This window comes from Hyperoodon ampullatus (genome assembly GCF_949752795.1).
Source record: "Hyperoodon ampullatus genome assembly, chromosome: 17".
Lineage (NCBI taxonomy): Eukaryota > Metazoa > Chordata > Mammalia > Artiodactyla > Ziphiidae > Hyperoodon > Hyperoodon ampullatus.
In genome coordinates, this window is record NC_136930.1 from 69366882 (window position 1) to 69391798 (window position 24917).

The 24917-nt window shown below is 47.4% G+C and overlaps 1 protein-coding gene across 1 annotated transcript in view; it reads right to left on the bottom strand.

Moving 5' to 3' along the window:
- The window catches only part of KCNQ3 (potassium voltage-gated channel subfamily Q member 3), a gene marked incomplete at both ends in the record, with an annotated part of 282472 nt that extends 258633 nt beyond the window's left edge, over window positions 1–23839 (bottom strand). The window contains one exon of the mRNA XM_079722739.1: window positions 23448–23839. Within this exon, the coding sequence (XP_079578865.1) occupies window positions 23448–23839 (392 nt within the window). The remainder of the gene's footprint in view (window positions 1–23447) is intronic.
- Between the last annotated feature and the right edge of the window lie 1078 nt (window positions 23840–24917).

A 24917-nucleotide genomic window follows, 5' to 3' on the forward strand; every position in this document is an offset into this window, starting at 1 on the left:
CAAAAAAAAAAAAAAAAAAAGAGGAAGACTGTGCACTCAGGGGATTCTACATCTGGGATGCTGCTATTTTATAGCTAAGGAGAAACTCAGCAAAGCAATCTCTGGTCACAGCTAGCAAACTATACTTTGCATTGCCATCTTTCCAACCCACGATCTGTGCCATTTGAGTTTCATGGTCTAAAAATATCTCCCAAACTTCCAAGTATGTTGGCATGAGCCGGTGGACTCAAATTTTTAATCCATTTGCAAATGTTTTTACACAGCTCTTTCCCCTCCTCAAATTCTATTCCTTGCTGAATCACTTCTATCATTCAATTTGACATTTATTATGAGCAGGAAGGAAATCATCTTGAACACAAATGTAAACCTTGGCCCTGAAGGATGCTGAAGCCTTCAGAGAGCAGATGAGAGAAAGAAGGGCCCTGCTGGTCAAACAGTGAAGTGTGCTGTCACTGGTACTGTGGGAAGAGTACAGGCTTGAGAGTTGGCATCTGGCTGTGTGTGATACTGAGCAAGATACTGGACTTCTCTGAGAGTGTCTTTTTTTTTAACTACAGAGTGGGGACAATGCAATTCAGTACAGCAGAGATGCTGCAGAGATTCAGTGGGTTAGAATGCCATGTGCACCTCCAAGGCCAAGGCTTAATAAATGACCTCATTCTGAATTGTAGCCGCCATCTTGGAACAGCTAAGGACCACGTGTATCCCTAAACCCCAACCCTTCTCCACCCAGCATCAAAGTCATCCTTACAAACACAAATCTGATCATGCTACTCCCTGCTGGGAAACCCAGTGGCCTTGGGGACAGACTTAAATGTTTACTGTGGTCTACACAGCCATGTCCAATTCCCTACCTCCACCACACCTGCCTTTCCAAACACCTGTCTCTCAGCCCGCAAGCAGGTATTCCCACTCCACCTCACATGGCTTAGCCTTTGATTTCAGGCCCTGAGAAACGGCCACTTCCTTCCCTCCTCACTTCTCCAGACCCCTACTCGTGTTAGAAAAATGACTGCAGCTGCTCCAGATCTCACACCCTCACACCACACCACCCACAGGAGATGACACCTCTTCTGGGATTCTCTCCCAGGCCCTCAGATCCACCCTCTCCTCCCACCGGCTCTGATTGGGTGGCATGTACTTTCCTGCACCCACCACGGGGGCCAGAGGAGACGGGCTGACTGGATGATTCCAAACAGGGCCCGCCTCTGGAGTCAGGCATGGAGTTACTATTAACCAAACAACATGGTTAAGAATAGGGTGGGGGGGGCTTCCCTGGTGGCACAGTGGTTGAGAATCTGCCTGCCAATGCAGGGGACACGGGTTCGAGCCCTGGTTTGGGAGGATCCCACATGCCGCGGAGCAACTAGGCCCGTGAGCCACAACTACTGAGCCTGCGCGTCTGGAGCCTGTGCTCCACAACAAGAGAGGCCGCGACAGTGAAAGGCCCATGCACCGCGATGAAGAATGGCCCCCGCTAGCCGCAACTAGAGAAAAGCCCTCGCACAGAAAAGAAGAACCAACACAGCCATTAATAAATAAATAAAATAAATAAATTAAAAAAAAAAAAAAAAAAAAAGAATAGGGTGGGGGGCTTCCCTGGTGGCACAGTGGTTGCGGGTCCGCCTGCCAATGCGGGGGACACGGGTTCGTGTCCCGGTCCGGGAAGATCCCACATGCTGCGGAGCGGCTGGGCCCGTGAGCCATGGCCGTTGGGCCTGCGCGTCCAGAGCCTGTGCTCTGCAACGGGAGAGGCCACAACAGTGAGAGGCCCGCGTACCGCAAAAAAAAAAAAAAAAAAAAAAAAGAATAGGGTGGGATAAAGTCCCCAAACGGAAATCAGAGAATGGTGGGAGAAACGGGGGCTACACATAAGAGGCAAGTGATCGACACCAATTCCCACTGGCTTAAGCGAGGGGCAGGACCAGAATCATGGAAGGTCAGAGCCAGTGAAGGCCTTACAAGTTTACAAAAAGGAAAAGTAAGGTCCAACATGGGCCCAAGACTCGCCCACGTTCACACCAGGGCCACTGCCACGTGTCCAGACCCCCACCCCAATGCTCTGCCCAGTGAATTACGACAGTGCTCCCCTGACCCCCAGAAAAACATCTTCATCATTCAATCCATTTCACGCTCAGCAGTGCCCGCCACAGACTTCATAACAGAAGACGCAAGGAATGGTTTATGCATAGGAAATCTGAGCACCACTGGGGTCAGAGTGGCTGACTTCACACCATCTCCCTGAGGCAAAGAACCACAAGGCAGGTGCAGAGTAGGCGACAGGCTGGAAGCTGAAGAGGAAGCAGGAACATGCTCGGCCTTTCTCCACCCAGAACCATCTCACATCCCCAACGTCCCCTCCACTCCTAAGCACCGTCCTCTTGTCTCTGCCCCTCTCTGGGCAACTAGAACAGGGAAAGGGATGAAAGAAGAAAAGCAGCACTGCAAGGGGTAATAAAGGACGGAGCTTCTTTCCGAGAGGGATGGAATTCAACCCTTCCACAAGGCTGGACCACAACAGGTCAATTCTTATTGACTTGTTTATTGCCATCTCCAAGCACAGAAAACTACTGACTTAAATAAAACCTGGACTAGGATACACACGCCACAGGCTCTGGCTGAATTCTGCTAATTGGCCGGGATGGTTGTAAGGAAATGGCAATTGAGCTGACCTGGCCCAACTAAAGCACAGAACCTTCACCGCAGGCCAAGTTCCTGGCGTACTTGTGGAGTCCCCACGGAAGTCAGCTGCGCTCAGCTTTCCAACAGCCACTTTCCATGCCCGTGTTCAGAGCTGGGTTTTGTTTGGAACTCAGCTTGGATGCTGCAAGGCCAAGGGGATTAGTCAACAGTGTTGGTTAAACACGGACCTCATGGCCAGCATCATGCCTGGCACTGCCGATGAAAAGAAAACATATCATGCCTGGCTCTTGCCTATAACAGAACCCTGATCTGGTTAGGATACTCTGGGTAAACCCTGCCAAGGCAGAGCTTAATGCAGGATGAATGGGGGCGCCAGATCCTTTGCAGCTCAAGGAGAAAAGCCCAGGGAAAAACTGGGAAGGGAAACAAGGCTTGTACTCGGGCCCATGCAGGTTCCCATCCAGCTCCATGGCCTACCAGTTGTGTGTCCCTGGACAAGTCACCTAACTTCTCTGAGCCTCCACCTCCTAACGTCCACATCAGGTCACAGTGAAAATAAAATCATGAGATAGGGCCAGAATAATATATAAATAACAGGAACTTCCATTTAACAATGCTTACTATGTGTCAGTGCTGTCCCAAGTGCTTTACAGAAGTTAACTCATTTTATTCTCTCAACACCATAAGGAAGGAAACATGAGCACCCTCGTTTTGCAGAGGAAGAAATGGAGGCCCAGAGAGATAAAGGAACTGCCCAGAGTTATTCAGCTAGCAGTTGGTCACCTCAGTGCCCAGTACTCACACAGTCCCTCCTCCCCACCCCTTGCCAAGGAGCAATGGATGAAATTGGCTTGAGGTGTCAGAGATACTCAGAGAAGCTGGGTCATGGTGAAAAGCATAAACGTGGCTTTGTGCACCCATGTTCACAGCAGCACCATTCACAAGAACCAGAAGGTCGAAGCAACCCAAGTGTCCACTGATGGATGAATGAATAAACAGAATGTGGAACATACATATAATGGAATATTATTCGGCCTTTGAAAAGGAAGGAAATTTTGACATATGTTACAACACGGATGAACCTTGAGTACATTCTACTAAGTGAGATAAGCCAGTTACAAAAGGACAAATAGTGTATTATTCCACTTATATGAGGTACTAGAGTAGTCAAATTCATAGAGACAAAAAGTAAAATGGTAACTGCCAGGGGCTGGGGGGAGGGAGGAATGGGGGGGTTAGTGTTTCACAGTGCTACAGACTGACTGTGTCCCCTCCCCAAATTCCTATGTTGAAATCCTAACCCCCAGTGTGAGGTGGGGCCTTTGGGAGGTGATTAGTTCATGAGGGTGCAGCCCTCATTAATGGGATTAGTGCCCTTATGAAAGACACCCCATAGAGCTCCCTTGCCCCTTCCACCATGTGAGGACACAGCAAGAAGCCCACTTTCATGAAACAGGAAGAAGGCCATCACCAGACATCAAGTCTGCCAATGCCTTGATCTTGGTCTTCCCAGCCTCCACTACCATGAGAAATAAATGTCTGTTATTTAAACCATCCAGTTTATGGTATTTCTGATACAGCAGCCCTAATGGATTCAGACAAATGGGTGCAGAGTTTCAGTTCTGTAAGATAAAAACCTCTGTGGATGGATGGTGGTGATGGTTGCACATTAAACCATTGAACTGTACGCTCATGGCTAAAATGGTAAACTTTATGTTTTATATTTTACTACAATGAAAAAAATAATATGGCAAAAAAGGGCTGTACTTTTCCCACTTAGGTGGCCCACTATGACTCCCTGTTCCCTTACTTGGATTCATTTGTTCAGTTGGCATTTTTTAATATTTATTTATTATTTACTTATTTATTTAGGCTGCACCAAGTCTTAGTTGAGGCACACTGGATCTTTGTTGCAGCATGCAGACTTCTTAGTTGCGGCATGCATGCAGGATCTAGTTCCCAGACCAGGAATCGAACCCGGGCCCCCTGCACCGGGAGCACGGAGTCTTACCCACTGGACCACCAGGGAAGTCCCTCAGTTGGCATTTTTGAGCACCTATGTGTTTACAGCAAGAATCCAAGAGGCCCTGACAGATCATCATCATAACAGCAGACACATACCACTCTTGTTTTGTGCCCAGTGCTTTTCGTGTTTTACCTTTATTGACTCATGTAATCCTCGCAACCACGCTCTGGGGTAGGTACTATTCATATCCCCATTTTATAGATGAGAAAACTGAGATCCAGAGAAGTCAAGTGTAATCTGCCTGAGGTCACACAGTGGGAGTTCAGACCCCCGCGGCCTGGCTAAGACTCCCTGCTCCAACACACCTTCCCCACCTGAAACACAAGCCATGCTTTGATCCACACATGACCTCCTCATCCAGCCGAAGTGCCCAGGCTCCTGGAACAGCAAGCTCGGTGCCTGGAGAGGGTCTGTGTCCTGGTGGTATTCCAGTAATGAATGCACTGCTCTGCTGCTTCCGATGTCAGCATTCCCAGCACTAGTTTTTTTCCATATGGAAGCAACAGGTCCCCAGCTTAATTTGTTCCATGCAGTGACACTAATTAGCATTCCAAACTCTGGGACGTGGGGACTGAGGAGTGTGAGTGTGTGAGTGTGTGTGTGTGTGCATATATGTGGTTTATGTAACTTTCATTTTCCCCAACTTCTGAAATGATGTACGTGGGTATTTTACCTGAGCCAAACTGTTTCAGCCTAAAAAATAATTTAGGTTTTCTTGAAGTCATAAAAACACTGTATTAACCCCACAAGTGTAATGAGTCCTCCAGCCTCCTACATCTGTGTTTTTGCTTTGACTCATCACTGACAGTGTAAAAACTGGGAATTTGAGACCAAAGTATCAGCCAGAGAGTCATGGCCTTTGTAGGTTAGTGGTGCTCAACCGAGGGCGCTACCACCTTCATTGGAACATTTGGAAAAGCCTGGGAGTGGTTGGGTTATTCCAACTCTGGGAGCTCTAATAGCACTTGTAGGCAGGGTCCAGAAAATTCTGCAAAATTGCAACTTCCCTGTCCAAAGAGAAACAATGTCATCCATAACGTTAACAGCTTCTCCATCAGGAAACCCTAAAATGTATCCAACTACCTGATTTTTCAGGGAAGAAGAAAAGACACAGAGACATGGAAGTTCCTTATCCCAGGTTGCACAGCAGTTTCACAGTTTTAAAAAATCTGACCCCTCCTATTACATTTCCTACTTCACCCTCTCACCACCCAGCTATCTAACCCCCCACAAAAGAGCCCCCAGGTACAGCCACCAGGAAATAGTCACACCTTACTCAGCAGCAGCAGCATTTTTCATTTCCAAGGCTTTGCCTAAGTTGTTCCTTCTGTCTTCAGTCCTAACCCTGACCCTGAAACCACCGCATCCTTTTATGCCTGGCTCAAAGGCGGCCTCCTCCAGGAAGCCTGCCAGAGTCCTATCTCGGAACCAACCCACAGCAGTCTGTATTTTGACTTCCAGCCTGTGTGCCCACCTGCCTTTGTATGAGAGTCGTTTTTCCCATTACCATCAGTAGGATGGAGCCAACTATTTTACAGCCATTATGCCATCCTATGGTGACAGCGGTCTGGCAGGGCAGGTCCTATTATCCCATTTTTACTGATGAAGAATTTGAAGCTCAAGAAGGTGAAGCAATTTACTGGAGGTCACACAGGTGGCAAAGAGGATTTCCTCCCCTACCTCAGAGCTCACGCTGCAGCTACGAGGGCACCCTGGCTTCCCGTGTGGTCATGTGCATGTCTGCCTCTTGTCTGGACCATAAGGTCTTTGAAGGTGGGAACCACATCAATCCATCCATGCTTACCTTATGGCATTCCCTCCATAAAAGATGTCAAAGAGCCCAGCACAAGAGCCCCCCATCCCATCTCCTAGTCCAGGACCCCCTCATTCCCTTAGGCCCCCTCTGACCTGATACAACCTCCCTCCAGGTACACAGTGAGTCAGGAGCAGGGCCACAGAGTGAGAAGTCTCCTAAGGTTTCCAGCCTCCCACCCCACTTCAACAACCAACTGCAGTAACCACAGTAGCTTCAATCAGACAAAATAAATAACTTTCCTTCCTTTTTTCTGGCTCAGCAGGCTGCTTGGGATATGGCAATGGGCAAGCCTCATCAGGGTGTCCACGGCCTCCGGAACCTCCTTGCACACCCTCAACCACTCAGGGTGGGAAAGGCAGTGAGCGGACAACTTAGAAGCCCTCTCTGCAGAAGACCAGGCCAGCAGCCAGTCAAGCAGGACCTGGAGGCAGACATGACGGGGAAAGAAGACAATGAGGGTAATGCCAGCCGTCAGTCCCAGCCTCTGATATGGGCTCCTGGTGACCACAACATGGCAGGCAAGCTGTGTGTCTACCCAGAAAACATTCCTCCATCTTTCTCCTCCTAATGGAGTCTCGTTCTGTCTGGTTGGCAATGTGCCAGACCCCAGGAAGTGGTTCAGGATGGGTCTAAGTCAATCACGGTAGTTCCCTTGGCCTTCACTTCATTGGTCCAAGGTAGAAGGAGCAGCTGACCCAGTGCTGGTCAATGATACATAAGGGAAAATGTACTTTCCCCTCGAATTGTGCCCCAGGAAGTGGTCAGAAGAGACTTGGCTCCATTGGCCCACCCAGACGGTGGCACTGAACAACTGATGTGATCTGAACACCGTCTGTTGGGGAAATCATAATTTCATGGACATCACTTGATACAATGAGAGCAGATGAAAGAGTAGTAGACAAAAGCTAGACTAAACTTGAAACTAGACGACCTGGGTCCAAATCTCAGCTCTTAATTGTGAGACACGGGGGACATGATCTCATCTGCCTGAGGCTGTTTCCATGTCTATGTAACAGGTTGGAGGACCTCTGTAAATGCAGTGCCTCTGTTCACAGAGTCCAGCAATTAAATTTTTTTTTAAATAGACCTTACTTTATAGAAGAGTTTTCCATTTACAGAAAAATTGAGAGGGTAGTACAGTGAGTTCCCATATAACCTGCACTCAGTTTCACCTATTATAACATCTTAGACTAGTATGATACCTCTGTTATAATTAATGAACTGATACTGATACATTATTATTAACTAAAGTCCATACCATATTTTTTAAATTATTTACTTATTTATTTACTTTTTATTTATTTTGGCTCTGCCAGGTCTTAGTTGCAGCATGCGGGCTTCTTAGTTGCGGCATGTGGGATCTTTAGTTGTGGTATGTGGGATATTTAGTTGCAGCATGCGTGTGGGACCTAGTTCCCTGACCAGGGATCGAACCCCGGGCCCCTGCATTGGGAGCACACAGTCTTACCCACTGGACCACCAGGGAAATCCCCATACTGTATTTAGACTTCCTTAGTTTTTAACCTACTATCATTTTTCTGTTCCAGGATCCCATCCAGGACACCTTATCTCATTCACCAGTCACATTTCTGGAAGCCCCTCTTGGCTGTGACAGTTTCTCAACCGTTCCTTGTTTTAGATGAACTTGACAGTTTGGTGGGGTACTGATCAGGTGTTTTGTAGCTGGGCAAGTGTTTTCCTCAGCACCTCTGCTTCCTCAGCAAACTTGAGTCAGGCAGCAGAACTCTTTTCTTTATACACCTCTTCTTCCCTTTCCATGTAAATTCCTTCCTTTCACCATGATAATAGAACTCACACATTGTAACAGAACTTCATCATGTCCAGAGCCTAACTTTTAGGCAGAAATTATGATATTAATTTCAACATTACTTCCATTGACTGACATCATTTTTTATCTTAGCAGGTTTTTGAAAGAATGGAGAGGGAACAGCAATGTATCAGATACTGACCACGAGCTACACCAGCCTTTGGACTATATTACTGACATTTCATTGAATCTTTAAAACAACCATGCGAATAAGCAAGTTCCATGTTACAGGTGAGGAAACAGGTTTAGGCTGGTTAAGTGGTCCACTCAAGGTTACTCGGCTAAAACACAGCACAGCCAGGATTCAAAGCCAGGTCTTATCTGTATCCACTTCTGCTTCCATTACTTCACCTGCACACCTCTCAGGACTGGCATTGTGTGCATTTACCCAAGACTGAGTATCTGGTGGGCCAGGTGTTGCATGAGACCCTGGGTTGCAAAGCATGAATATTTGCACATACAAAAAGTACAGCTAGGAAACCATCTTCAGCCTCTTTAGACAGCTCACCTCAAGGTTCACCCAATGCTAGGTTCTATGATCCCACTCTCACTTGCATCAATTTCAACACTTTTCCTTTAGTGTGAGAATAAATCAGACCTCTGATTTCTAAATGTGTGACACAGTCATAGTCAGGGTCGTACATTACAAAGTGAAGAAAGAAACGGTCTTTAACCTTATATGCATGATGAAATCTATTTCTTGTTGATGGAAATTTGCCCTGACTCATTTAAACGATGTTGACAGTTTTACTTGAGCCTCATGTAGACTGAGTATATGCACATATTAAAGTATCACACCACTATGCAATTATTTATTTACCTACTTGACTGTGGACAGAAAGGGCAAAAACTAATATATTCATCCCTATATCCCCTGTTCCTAGTCCAAGGCATGGCATCTTTTAGATGAAAGAATGAAATCAATGCCAGCTGAATGATGAATCAGAATACCTTGAGTTTGATGAGCAGACATATTTGCAGGCAAAGATGTTAAAAGTAAAGGATGAAGATTTTCCTGAGGTTTCTTCCCAACCAAATAAGGTGTTGAAATCATGGTACCTAATTCCTAGAGGAATTCAAGAAGAAATCTCAACATTCCTGATAACATTCTGGAATCCTGAAGGTGGATGTTAATTACCTTCCCAGGAAACCAGAACTGAGGCAAACGGTGGAAGTCAGCACCACACTTCACAACCAGATCCTGCCATTTTCTCAATGAGAGATGTGTCTGTAAGGGCAACCGGAATACCTATTTTAATCTTGTTTTGAACATGCTAATGTTTCTCACATTATAAATTAGATTCTTCATTCTTTGAAAGCATCACAAAAGGCACTCGGAATTATAGTGTCAGCAGGACTAAAGTTCTCCGTGCTTATTTAAAATAACTCTCCTGTTTTATTTGGTAAGAATTACTAATATGTGAACACACCAGAATTTCAACAAGGATACGGCTCCATCCCCCAAAGGAAATGCAGGCAATGGCCTGGTTTCATGGTGCTTTTGAGACCTCTACAGTCCTGCACACATTAAGAGTTCAAAAAGCGTAGCCATGGTGAGATACGAGGCACTGAATCAACATATTTACAAACACTTTAAATTCACGTTTTTTTTCCTGATTGACTTGCCTAAATGAAAAATTAATGAGGGGGAAAAAACACTACAGAATTACCATGACCCTGAGGCCACGAGACTTCCTTTACTTAAGAACCACTGGAAAAAAAAACAAACACAGAAACATTTGTGAACCACAAGTTCCAGTATTTTCTTCACTTCAGAATGAGACAATGTACAGCAGTTGCTGTCAATGCCCCTCTCACTCGTCCTCAGCACCTTCTCCCAGCACCTGCCAAAGGTGGCCTTCTGCAAACAAATACCTTTGGCAAACACCCCCATTTTTGTCTAAGGGATTTCTCTGAGAGGTAATAGCCCTGGGATCAGCTCTGAGCCAATGATGGATGGAGTCTGAGGATAATTCTGCACTATTCTACATTGCATTAAAGGGGTCCCTGGGGGGACCAGTGTTAATTAACCCCCATGGTGACCTGCTTGATGACAAATGCATCCTTACGGTCTGCATTCTCTTTCGTGTCTTACTTCCCTACTTGCTCCAAGTTTACTTAGTTTTCCAATTTTTCTCAGAATCACCTCCTAAATCATGCATTCTCGGTAGCGCTGGGTATTGCCTCCGAGGGGGCAAAGTTGGTTCTTGGAGGGTGGGGTTGGGAAAACAATCTTACTCTTTTTATATATGGAGCCCAGACATAAATACAGTACATAAAGGATACACAGTATATCTGTGGTATTAAAACATCATGGGTGGGAGCAATCAGGGAAAAACGTGTCTAAAAGGACTCCTCATGGGGGAGATACTGCAAACCAGATTGCACGACTGTGCATTAAATAAACCACTTGCACCGAGCACCTTGCCTCAGGGAGCTTCTGGAGGGACACAAAGTAAGATGCAGTGGTAGCCTCCCCTGAGTACATCATGAATTCATTCATTAAATCCTTTCAATGTAGGGCAGGGAATATTAGGGCCATTTATCAGATGAAACACTGGGGCTCTTGCAAGTACAATGACCTGTTGGAGACAACAGAGCAAACTAGTCCAGGACTCAGAGTGAGAGCTTGGGTCTCCTAGGGGCTGGGCTCTCAGCCACACCTCAGAAAAAACATTAAGAGCGCTTAGCCCAACGTGGCACAGGGAAATAACTCTATAAATATCAGTGACTGTTATTAATGAAAACAGATCAGGTTTCCATGAATGGGCCAGATGATGGTGCTGCCCCACAGGTGACAGATAAAATGGATAAATACATTAGTTATCACTGATACGCTGGTTTTGAATGCCCCAACTTAATGTTGGACTCAAGGGAGATCAGAGAACATTTTATATGACTCTTGGTAGAGGGCTGGATTTGGGGGGTAGGGTGGAGAAAAGAGGATCAAGACACAAGGAATTTCAATAGGAAGAGAAACCCTCCTTGGCAAGAGGCCAGCTGGGGCCTGTGGATGGATGCCTGTATAGTCTGCACTTGGCTTTACTCTTTCTTCTGCTTATTTGTTCCAGATCCCGAGACAAGGCTACCCAGAAAAGTCATGCTATTGGTAAGACTGCTCCATTGGTACACAGCCATTGGAAGACCATGAGGGAAAGCTGATGTGGCTGAATGGAAGCCAGCCTTGGAAGAAGAAGATCTGAGTTCAAGTCCTCCCTTTGCCATCAAAGTGACCTTAGGCAAGTTTCTCACTGCCCTGGGCCTCAGTTACCTCTTCTCTACAGTTCTAATGGTCTCTGATTTTTGTACTTTGCCAAGTGCCTCTCTCCAGGTTCGTAAATCCCCTGAACTGCTGTTTAACTTGATTAGACTTGCTGGTGCCTAAGGTTTCATTTTCTGGACTGGCCTCACTAGGTGGAGAAACATCCGAAACTGATATACGTGGGGTGAGATAAAGCCGAAGCTGGGGTTTTAGGAACGGGCAGGAGTAGGGAGATCCATAGTGTGATAGGGCTGAGTGATTGTCCATTAGTACAGATGGCCTGGACCGGATGAACATATTCCCTCGGCTCAATATTTTCAAGTCATGTTGGATAATATTTCACCCCATGCCCTACAAAAGACATCCATAAAGGTAGAGATGGACTTGAACTGCTATGTCAGGTTTACAAAAAATCTAATGGCAAAGAAACTCCATGGACAGGCTCCTCAGATACAACATTGGCTTAGTTAGAAAAAACAGATTTGGCGAATTTGTAAGAAGGGCCCTGCTGTAACAGCCATTTGGCTAATACTTCTAAAGCAAGTGTCCTGGCAGCACTGCCCAAGAGGGAATATAATAAACTACAAAATGATGTCAAAATGTTGGTTATTATTGATAGCTTGGTTTTATATGCCCCAACTCAGCTGTTATACTCTTACAGGGTCCAAAGGATTTTACGTCTCTTGAAGGAGGGGAGGATGAAGAAGAGGAAAAGGCGATCCTGAGGAAACCCTGAGGTCTTCAGCATGGACAGAAGCCCACCTCAGGAGGAAGCCAAGCAGAGCCTACGTACAGGATGCCCCGTGAGCCAACTGCGTAAGTATTTACTCCTGTTCTTCATAAACTACATGCAAGAAGAAATCTTGTTCCCGAGTTATAACCCAATCTGTTCTTTTTTTTTTTTTTTTTTTGCGATACGCGGGCTTCTCACTGCTGTGGCCTCTCCCACTGCGGAGCACAGGCTCCGGACGCACAGGCTCAGTGGCCATGGCTCACGGGCCCAGCCGCTCCGCGGCACGTGGGATCTTCCCGGACCGGGGCACGAACGCGCGTCCCCTGCATCGGCAGGCGGACTCCCAACCACTGCGCCACCAGGGAAGCCCCCAATTTGTTCTCTTAAGAAAACATTTCAAACAAAATCCTCTATCCCTTCTGTGGCAGGATGAAAAGTCCCATCCAACAAGGGTACAACTGGATGGGATCGGATTTGCAGCTTATGACGCCTGCCAAACTAGAGGTGACCTGACACCTCGGTATTGACTGCAGTCTTGTCATCTTTGACTGTTGTCTTGTCATCTCCAAACTTCTTTCTCTTCATTCTCCTAAAAGGCAATCAACCTAGGGAAGCCAACATCCCTGTAGCACATGTACTAAGGCATACTGTTAATGGGTTCCCGATTAAAATACCCGGTGAGGTTCAGATGATGCAACACAGACAGAAACGTGGCAAATCTGTCCCTGGGCAACTGCCCAAACCCGAAACCCAACTGTGGGACCTGTCTGCTCCTCATACAGTTTTCGGAAGATGTTACCTCAGAATGCCACTCCCTGTGTACTTTCCAAAGCGCTTCCTCACACGCTGCCTCATGGGATTCTTCATCAATCCTACACAGTAAGTATTTGCAGACTGTGAGACAAGGGAAGGGTCTGAATCACACATCTTCAAACCGCTTACCCAATGCATTTCTAACAAACTCACAGCCATCCCCAGCCATCCCACACCAGAACCACGTATCACAGTGTCTAAAATGGCTTTTAGTCAATCTAGCTTTGGAGACCTTTCCCAGGCTTCCCTTCATACTGCTCTGTGGTCCAGAGATGCACCAAATCTTGTTTTCATTAATGTCAAAACGTCGAAACCCAAGCCAAAGAGTGAAAGAGAGCAGGACCTTGATTCTCTGGAAAAGACCATAGGGGCACACTTGATTTAGGAACCTTTTAAACATTGATGGAATCTTTTTAAATGAATACAGACAAAAGGGGGAACCTCCAGATGGTGCAAGGATAATAATTCAGTGTTGTGAATTATTAGTCCTCCCAGTAGGAGGGGGAGATGAGTCGTCAATGGGACCATCAGTAAATCCCTCCATCTTCTCCCCACTGCTTACACCTCCTTTGCAGAAATCTCCCTTAACAAAGGAGACAACAGTGCCTTCCCCATTCTGCATGCCTGCGTTCCTCATTTGCATGCTATTACTGCATTTGCTAGGCTATTTACATTTAGTCGTTTCCAGTCTCCACTTCCATAGGGAAAGAATTAGGTATGGCTCATCTCCCTCAACGTCCTGGCACGACGAAGCTTGGCATTTGAGTCAGTAATGTGTGGCCTTGAAATGAATGACCTTAGCATGCTAAACTGCACCTTTCTCCTGGATGTTTCCCATCACCTGGACAAAGCACAGGGAACTATACTCAATATCTTGTAATAACCTATAAGGGAGAAGAAACTGAAAAGGAATATATATATATATATATATATGTATATATGTATAACCAAATCACTTTGTTGTACATCTGAAACTAACACAACATTGTAAATCAACTATAGTCAATAAATTTTTTTTACTTAAAAAAAAAAACCCAAGGTGGAGAGGAAATTTGAGGCACGGTCTATACAGAATCCGTGAATCTAAGAAAGCCCGTTCAGCTCAGCCAACGGTTTTCAGGCCTGGCTTCATATTAGAATCACTTAACAATGATGCCTGGACCCCACAGAGCAATGGTATCAGTTTCTGGGGTGAGGCCTTCATCTGTATTCATGTATGTGCTCTGTGCTGTTTATGTGTGTTTGGTCTTCTTCTTCTTTTTTTTTTTAAGTATTTTTAACTTTTTATTTAAAAATGTTTTTAATTAGAAGGGTAATATAATCCACACATACATAAGCCTTCCCTAGATTTTCCAAGTGTTAATATTTTTGCCATGTTTTCTTCCTTCTCCCACTTCCCCTGTGTATGTATTGTGTACACATACACACACACTTACAGAGTCTGTATGTGTGCTGAACCACTTGAAAGTAAGTTGCAGATATCATGACACATCACCACTAAATATTACAGCATGCATCTCTTAAAAAAAAAAAGAACCTTCATCTGCATAACTGAAATGCAATTATCATACTTAAGAAATTAAATTTGGATATATATTGTCATCTCATACGGAATCCCTGTTCAAATTTTCTTAATTGTCCCTATAATAATATCTTTTATTGTTATTTATTTTTTAAACTCAGGATCCAATCAAGAATCATGAATTGCATTGGTTTGTTTGTGTTTTTTCCAGCTTTACTGACATATAATTGACATATAACATTGCATAAGTTTAAGGTACATGATGTGGTGATTAAATATGCATATATATTATAAGGTTCATAAACACATCCAACACCTCATATAGTTGACTTTTCTTTTTTGGTGAGAATTTTTAGGATCTGCTCTCTTAGCAACTTTCAATTATACAACAGAGTTATTTTTAACTATAGTCACCATGCTGTACATTAGATCCCCAGAACCTATTCATTTTATAACTGGAAGTTTGTACCCCCTGACCATCTTCATCCATTTCCTGCACCTCCCAGCCCCTGGCAACCACCAATCTGATCTCTGGTCCTGAGTTCAATTTTTTTAGATTCCTGTATAAGTGAGATAATATAGTACTTGTGTCTCTTTGACTTATTTCTCTTAGCATAATGCCCTCAAGGTTCATCCATGTTGTTGCAAGTAGCATGATTTGCTTCTTTTCTATGGCTGGAAAATATTCCATTTTGTGTATATATATATATATATATATATATATATATACCACATTTTCTTTATCCATTCATCCAACAATGGACACTCAGGCTGTTTCCAAATCTAGTCTATTGTAAATAATACAGCAATGGCCATGGGACTGCAAATAGCTCTTTAAGATAGTGATTTCATCTCCTTTGGATATATATCCAGAACTGGGGTTGCTGGACCGTATGGTAGTTCCATTTTTAATTTTTTGAGGGACCTCCATACTGTTTTCCCACAGTGGCTGCACCAGTTTACATTCCCACCAACAGTGCATAAGGGATCCTTTTTCTCCACATCCTTGCCAACACTCGTTATTTCTTGTTTTTTTGACGATACCATTCTGACCGGTGTGAGGTGGTATCTCATTGTGGTTTTACTTTGCATTTCCCTGAGGATTAGTGATGCTGAGCACCTTTTCATGTGCCTGTTGGCCATTTGTATATCTTCTTGGAAAAATATCTATTCAGATCCTTTGCCCATTTTTTAATCAGATTATTTGCTTTCTTGTTACTGAGTTGTATGAATTCTTTATATATTTTGGATATTAACCCCTCATCAAATACATGGGTGCAAATATTTTCTCCCCTACCATAGTTGCCTTTTCATTTGATTGATCACTTCTTTTGTGGTGCAGAAGTTGACGCAGTCCCACTTGTCGATTCTCAAGTATTGCACTTGGTTGTCATGTGCCTTTAGCCTCCTTTAACTGAAACAGTTATCCTCATCTTTGTTTGTTTTCATGACATGCACCCTTTGAAAGAGACCACGCCAGATATCTTGCAGGATGTCCCACCATTTGACTCTGACTTTGTTATTTCTTCATGATTAGATTCAGGTCATTTTAGGCACGACTGCAGGTATGTTGTAAATTTCCACTGAACTATTCAGGAGGAAGGTAGGGTCAGTTCGCCTCATTATACAGAAGCTGGATGGCTTTGGTTCAGGTGGAGTCTGCCAGATTTCTCTTAAGGTGCCTTCTTGCCTTTGTGATTCACATGTGTATCAAAGTCTGAGAAGCCTTACTCCAAGTGTGGTCTGCAGACCAGCAGCACTGGTTTCCCCTGGGAACTTTCCAGAAATGCAGCTCTAAAGCGCCTCACCCTGGAAGGGAGAGTTTCCGTCCCTCTCTGTTACTCTTCTGGTACATTGTCTTCTATAGAGGAGAACCGTGACATGGTGAAGAGAGCACCACCTTGTGGGTGGAGGACTCCTGTGTGATCCAAGCTCCACCACCAAAGTAGTTTCAAGAGCCTGGGCAAATCTCAGCATCTGTCATTCATTTATAAAAGAGAGACACTGGGTACCCTCCCTTCTAGCACAAAGGGTCACTTGATGTTAGCCCATTTCCTAGAAAGTGAATACGGGGCACCTGTGGTCATTGTCATTCCCAGCATATAGCCTCACTGTTGCGCAGAGATCTGATGTTGGGGGTTGTTTTTCACCCCTTACCTGACCTCTTCATTCTGCTTGAACGGCTTGAAAATGTCATAAGAAAAAAGGCCAGGAAGAAGTCAGGAAGTTCATAAAATGAAAAGAAAAATCAAATGAGATTATTAGAAAGGGGAGGGGGCATGGATTTTATGAGGAGGGTACAAGAATAAGGCAGATTACGGTTGAGAGGGGAAGCAAAAATGAAACAATATTTACTGAAGTCTACAACATGCTGGTGGAGGTCATGGAGAGGTTGTGGTGGAGGTCATGGAGAGGTCGTGGTGGAGGTCATGGAGAGGTCATGGAGGAGGTCATGGAGAGGTCATGGAGGAGGTCATGGAGAGGTCGTGGAGGAGGTCATGGAGAGGTCGTGGTGGAGGTCATGGAGAGGTCATGGAGGAGGTCATGGAGAGGTCGTGGTGGAGGTCATGGAGAGGTCGTGGAGGAGGTCATGGAGAGGTCGTGGTGGAGGTCATGGAGAGGTCATGACCGCTGGCAGACCTGTGAGCTGGCTCCTCATCCCTCCAGTGCTGGGCATGTACTCTGCCCACTGCTCCCACAGTGGGAGCCATTTTCAAGGGTGCAGCCTTGAGTGAGCATATGTTGTTGAGACCACCCGGATAGTGTTACTGAACCCCGTGAAGGCCTCTATAAAAACTTTTAAGATGCTGGCGGTTGGGTGTGGATGAACCCCGTGAAGGCCTCTATAAAAACTTTTAAGATGCTGGCGGTTGGGTGTGGATATCTACCTGTCTTACTGCCCAAGACAAGCCTCGTATGTAAGTTCTCTGCTTCTTAAACCCGCCACCTACTCATCCGGAGTGGCCTGCCTCTTTCTTCGGTCTCTCCTTGCCCTCCATGTACCCGACCAATTTCAGATTTCACCTGGGGAACTCCTGAGGTTGCAAATCAACACAATGCAATGTTTAGGTGTTTAATATCATCACCTTGATTAAATTTCACAACAATCCTGGGGATGTAGGTATTATTATCTCCATATCAGAAATAAACTGAACTCCAGGGAAGTTGAGCAAATTGCTCCAGGTCACAAAGCAAGGAAATAGCAAAGCTGGATTAAACCCAGGTCTGACTCCAAAGACCATGCTCTTACCACTGAGAAAGCATGACACAATATAGATCACCTCACACCTGCCAGAATGGCTATTATTTAAAACAAACAAACAAACAACAACAAAAAAACGAGACCGTAAGTGTTGGTGAGTATATAGAGAAACTGCAAGCCTTACACATTGTTGGTGAAAATGCAAAATGGTACAGCTGGAAAACAGCATGGAAGTTCCTCAAAAATTAAAAATAAAACTACCATGTGATCCAGCAATCCCACTTCTGAGTATTTACTCAAAATATTATTATCAGGGGATCAAAGAGCTATGAGCACCTCCATGTTCACTGAGGTACTATTCACATTAGCCAAGAGGTGGAAACAACCTAAATGTCCATCAACAGATGAATGGATGAAGAAAATAGAATACTACTCAGTCTTGAGAAGGAAATTCTGCAGTATGTGACAACATAGATGAACCCTGAGGACATTATGCTAAGTGAAATAAGCCAATCACAGAAAGACAAACATTGCAGGAGTCTACTTATATGAGGCATCTGCGACAGTCAAATTCATAGAGTCAGAGAGTAAAATGGTGGTTCCCCAGGGCTGGAGGGAGGGGAAAGAGGGAGTTACTAACCAACAAGCATAAAGTTTCAGTTAAGCAAGAGGAGAGACCAGCTGTACAACTCTGTGCTACAGTCAACAGTAACGCACTGTACACTTAAATATCTGTTGAGGGTAGATTTCATGTTAAGTGTTCTTACCACAATAAAATAAAAATTATTTTAAAAAGAATGAGAGCTTTTCAAAATCCTTGGTTTGCAATAATGAGAAGGAAACCCACAAAATTGAGGAAGAGAAGGCAAAGAGGAAATTAGTGGGGTAAGAAAAAAAGTGAGGATGAACTGAGATGGTTAAGAAGACAAACATCTAGTGGGAAATGCAAAAGAATAAGATACATGGGGGCAGAAAAGGAAGAGAATGGGATGAATACAGTCAGAGAACAGAATAGCTGAGAGAACTGAATCCAGCAGTCCATCCCTTCCGTAATGAATTACAAGTTGTAGCACTGAGATGCAGTTCAAGGGATTCCTTACGCCTGGGGCTGGGAAGTTGACCAGATGGCCAAACTCTGCGATTTCTGCTAATACTAATGTTATTATTAGATGATATTGAATATTATTAAGATAGTATTAGACGGAGGGGATATATGTATACATAGAGCTGATTCACTTCGTTGTACCACAGAAACTAACACAACATTGTAAAGCAGCTATACCCCAATAAAAAAAAAAGATATTATTAGAATACATGTTCTATTGGGCAGAGATTAGACTGTTATGTTTTGCTTGATTTTGTTTACTGCTGTAATGCCAATGTCTAGAAGAGTGCCAGGCACAGCGAAGGCATTTCTATTGACTAACATTGACAACACAGATTTATATCTATTATTGAGCACTTCTTCTATGTAAGGTGCTCTTAGCTCCACAAGAGTCTATATTGATAACATTTTTTAGACTAAGAAACTGAAACTCAGAGATCCAGCAACTTGCCAAAGAACATACGGGCTGTAAGAGGCAAAGCAAGTTTGGGAAATCAAATTTCTCTTACTTCAAAGACTTGCTAAGACTCTGCTTTACTAAGGGGTCTCAGTGAGAGGCCAGTGTCTCTCCTCCACCTTGAGGACTGTAGCTCCTTTAGTCAATATGCTAGGTCCACCAGCCAGGCCCTTTATCTTCCAGAGCAGCTGCTGGGTCCTTGTGCCCCACCTCTCAGCCTTGCCTGCCCGATGTTCCAGGGGCCAGTCCACCTGAGAATGCAATCAGTGTGCATCTCTTGTGATCATTTCCCCTTGGTGGGTCAACAGGTGATCGATTGATCATACCCAACTGGCCACGGAGAGGTGTTCAGGGTAGTGGGATGCTTGTATGGTGCCAGTCCAGCAATAATGCCAAGATGAAGCCAGCATCTTCCCACTAACAGGCTAGGAAGGGGGAGTCCCCAGGCAGCCTCAGGACAGCCACAGAGGCAGGTGTGTATGACTTTTAAGGAGACCCTATTTCAGAATCAACTAGTAAACACTTCGTGCCTAATACTGGGCTAATTTCATTCATATACACTACTTTCTTTAAGCCTAAAAACCACCCTATGATGGGTGGTTATCATCCTCAACTTACAGATCTTCCCCAACTTGGCTCATGCAAAGTCACAGAGACTGAAGGCAGAGTCCACATGTGAACTTCAAGTCCAGCCCCTTTTCTACAGCATCAGAATCCTTTTCAGCCATGCAGCTAAAGATACAGAGAAGTGATCAGCCTTACTGGGGTCACAGCGTGGTTTCCCACCTCTCCCCTATTGTCCGCTGTAAGACTTCTGAGAGCTATTCTCATCATTAACGTTCCGTAATGCTGACTACTTATTATTGTTCTGAGAATAGGAAAACCACGCAGGACAAAGTCTGGGTGAACCTGAGAGTATGCGTTCACTCATCCATTCAGCAAATGCTTACTGGGTGACTGCCATGAGCCCAGAAGCCTGCTGAGGACTGAGGTGGCTAAGACACAACACAGCCCTTCCTCAAAGTAGTTCTTAGTTCTGCCGGGGAAGATGAGCAAGCAGATCAGTCCAGTGCAAGATCCTATGCTTGGGGATGCTGCCGAGGAGGGGCAATTCTAGCTCAGCTGGAGGGTCGGGGAAAAACCTCCCAGAGGAGGTGACATGAGAACTCGGCCAAGGTGAAAGCAAGGGATGGGCATTTAAGGCAAAGGGAGCAGGGGCGGTGGGCTGGGGGCGGACGGGTGCGGTCTTTGATTCTCACATTTGCTGTATCCTGCCTTTGGGAGAGAAGGAAAAAATCACATCTCATGGGTCCGGTTCATTTTTTTTAAAAAACGCGTGCACTTGCCTGTGAGCCCAGGGTCAGCCCAAATTCCTGGCCCGCCTTCTGTCTTTAACCACAGCCCAGAATAGGATAATGGCTGCTTTGAAGCACGAATTTCAGTGCTTGCAAAATCCTGAATCATCAATGAAAGGTATGGTTTTGTTCACTTGACAGGACTTCCTCCTCAGCTGGAGGAAGGATGTACAATGCCTCCACTAACGAGGTATGTTTCCATATCAGGAGCTCAAACCCAGCCCAATGGGTTTTCCTGTCTGACGCCCAATTAATCAGAATCCCAATACCACCGCCACCCCAGGCCATGTCCCGTTTCCCTAACACTGTGGTTCCCTGGGTTCTGAGCAGCCCCTGCTTCGATTCCAAACTCCATTCCCAGCCATTTGCCAACTGTGAGCTATGAAGGGGAGGCAGAGGCGGGACTAAGAGTCCTCTGTTACCAATAGGGTGAGGGGCATCCAGGGACGCCTGTTAAAATACTCAGAGTCCCGCAATTGTTGGCAGAGGGTCAGAACTGGAATCCGGGCTCAAAAACCAGTGATGACCCACTGCATTCATATGTGAGCTCCAGCTATGGGATCCTGGACAAGTGGTGCTATCTGTTTTAGTTTTCATATCTTCACCTATCAAATGTAGGGAACAATTCCCACATCATAGAATCATGGTGAGAATGAAATGAAATAAATGATTTGCATGTGTGAAAGTGCCTTTCTCCTTCCATAGTTTGAAATTTTCCTGGATCCTCTCTGGGAAACTGAGGCTACATACAGATTTTGGCATTCCCAAACCTGCTTCCAGGTGATGGAATCATTCTAGAGAAGGATAACATTGAGGCCTTACTTATCCCTTCCCCAGACTGGGCAAGACAGGGCTGGAGCGCTGGCTGGGAAAGGTGGGAGGAGAAGAAAGAGGGAGCCCATAAACTCCAGTGAGACCCCAGGTTCGGAAGTCAGCCAACACGTACTGAACACCATTTACGTGCAAAGGGACATGTGAGGCTGTGTATGTTTGTGTGCACTCAAATAATTCGTGTGCCTTTTTTAGTATCGCATATTCCAGTATTATCTTCAGTTCAACTTAACTAAATACAGCACTAGAGACAGAGACGAATATCTTTCAACCCCTTTATACCACCTGAAGAAAGCAAATGGAAGAGCAACAATTGCTAACCCTCCTGTCCATTCACTAACACCTGCAAATACACGCAGACATGAATGCCAAAGGCTGGACCGCCCCTCTCCACCCCCCCCCCAAAAAAAACCCATGTTCCTGGCTGGATGTCTTTAGTTCCTCAGTTTCTGGAAGGCACCCTTTCCAGGCTTCGTAACCTCTCTGATGAAACCTGTTGCCAAGCCTGAGGTCCTGTGCAGACGCCTCCACCTGGCGGCCAAAGCTGGAAAAGCCTTTCCAACCAAGGAAGACTGGCAGGTAGCGTTTAACTCCAAGGCTCCCCGAACTCCTTCCCACCACGTCGGTCATGGGTCAATTGGAGAAGGACCGAGAGGAATATCCATTGCTAAAGGCACAAGAAGGGTCAAGGTCTTGGCCGATTCCCCGCCAAAACCCTGGTAACGGTACAGCCTCCTAAGAAGCAGCCATCAGGATGACTAAGCCACAGACAGGAAGCAAGGGGTACCTGGAAGCGCCCTGCCAGCCCTGAGGTGCGTGCTGCCAGCTGTGATTTCCCCTCCTGGAGAGGAGCCACCACTACCATCTTCGCCCTCTCCCACAATACAGCAGGATTTTCTAGCCAGAGTGTCAGGAGTAGAAGTTCCACCTTCCTTCCCAGCACGCATTTACATCCTGACTAGAAGGGGACGCTTTCCAGGGGGCAAACCTTCAGCCCAGGCCCCTTCACGTTCCCGCTGCACTTGCCCAGCCAAAGCAAGGGAAACGCAAGCGGTTCAGGGGATATTCAGACCAAATTATGGAGATGTTTCAGCCAAAATTACCCCTGGCCCCCACCTACTGGCACTGTTAAGCCCTCACCCCTCAGTCTAGGCTTAGAGCCTGAGAATCACAGTCAATCTCCCCCCGCCCCATCCCTCTCTCTCTCATTAACTTCCCTAAAAAGAATCCCAAAACATGCATTTTGGCCAGTCCAAGTCCCCAACTGGAGCAAACCACGTTCCTTTCCATACGAGAATGGAGCCTTAAGAAGGTAGCACAAGCAAGCCATCGACACCCGCGCTCATACACACACACACACGCACACCCAACCGTGGGCAGTGTACCACTCCCATCCCCGACTCCAGGATGTATCATTTAAAGTCAGCAGCGACCCCAAGTAGAAGGGACCCACCCCGAGCAGAGTCACAGAGCGCATGGGAAGATCCGCTTTATCCCGTTCGACCTCCTCGTTAATTAGAAAAACCACAGAATTCTTTTAAGCTTGGATACCAACATCCGGAGAAGGTGCCATAACTGCGCACCCGCGCGCACACACACAGGCCAAAGCGATCTCCAAATCAGCTGAGGAGCCACTCTTGGATCTTTCAAGCCCTGGTGTCCAACCCCCAGAGAGTGGTTCACAGACACACACACACCTACACAGCACAGGGCAGGCTGGTCTCCAATTCGGCGGACAGGCGCCCCTGGACTTTGAAGCCCCAGAGCCGTCCCCAGCTCCAGCCCACCCCCCCACCCCCGAACCCCCAGCCACACGCCGCCTCCGAGGAGCGCCCCGAGCGGCCCGGTACTCACACGAGCGCGTGGTAGAGCAGCGCCCAGCCCCGCGGTCTCTCGAGGGCGTCGTAGATCAAAGTTTGGATGCGTCGGTACTTGGCGTTGTTCCTCTTGACAGGGCGGCTCAGGGGGGTCTTGGCCAGGAGCCCGATGCCCTGCGGGGTCCTCCGCAGCCCCTCGTCGCGGCCGCCGCCCTCCAGCAGCAGGGTCCCGTCTTTGTCAGCTCCGGCCCCGAGCGCCAAGGTGACTTGCTCCACGTCGCCCGGCGCCAGCCCCACTTTCCGCTCCTCGTCACCCGCCGCCGCCGCCGCGTCCCCTCCGGCCGGGTTAGGGGCCCCGCCGCCGCCGCCTCCGCCCCCGTCGCCGCCGCCGCCAGCCGCCCCCGCCGCCCTGCGCGCCTTGAGCCCCATCGGCCTCGCCCCCGCCGGCCGCTTCGCCTTCTCCGCAGCTGCTCCGGGAAGAAGGGGCGCTCGGGGTGCGTGGAAGAGGCGGCGGCGGCGGCGGCGAGCCCGGGAACTCCAATGCCATGATCCGCGCGCCCCTCCCCACCCCCCCTCCAAAAGCAGGCTAAGGCGGGGCCCCGGGGGGCAAGAGGGAGGGATCACATCCCGCGCGGGTCAGCCGCGGGACACCGGGGGGCACGGGCCGCGGGCTGCGAGGGGCGGGCGAGGGCACGCGAGGCTGGCGCGGAGGCGCTAGGGCGCGCGGCGGCGGGAGCCCGGCACCGGCGCTCCGGGGCGGCGGCGGCGGCGGCGGCACCCGGGCCGGCGAGCCCGAGACAGCATCGCAGTTTATTTACAAGCCGGGTGCCAGCCGCCCTCCCGCCCGCCACACGCGCCGCCGCCGCCGCCGCCTCCTCCCTCCTCCGCGCTCCTACCCGCGCCACCCCCCCCGTCCCGCCCCGCCCGCCCGCTCGCTCCCTCCAGCCTCAGCTTCGCTCCAGCCGCAGCAGCGAGCGGGCAACCGCGCAGAGGCCGGAGCGCACGCCGCCTCTCTCCCGCCCGCGCCAGGGTGGGGCCCTATCGTCCCGCCCCTTAGCGGCCGGAGGCCGGGGCGGCGCCTCGCCCCTCCCCGCGGCCCCCGGAGAGCCAGTGCGCGCTTCTGCCGCCACAGAGCCCGGCTGCCCGCGCACCCATGGGCGTTGGGGCTTACCCCCGGCGCGGCGTGCGGCGCGAAGAGGAGAAGGGGCTGGGGGCGTCGTCTCTCTTCCCGCGTTCGCCTGGGCCCTGCATCTTTACGTTTTCTCGTCACCTCCCAACCCAGCTTCTGGGCTTCGGAAGTAAAATCGAAGTTGCTGGGTTGGCCAAGGCCGAGCGCACCGCGAACCCACCCGCTCGGTGCTAGCAATACTTGTGGCTCCCTAGTCCCTTTGGTTCATGGTTCGTGGTGACAGTTCCGCCCTCACCTCCCGGCCCTTTGAATGGCACCTCCATCGACTAGAGTGAGCAGAGACCGAAGAAATAGGACACGGGGAATCGGCTTCGCTCC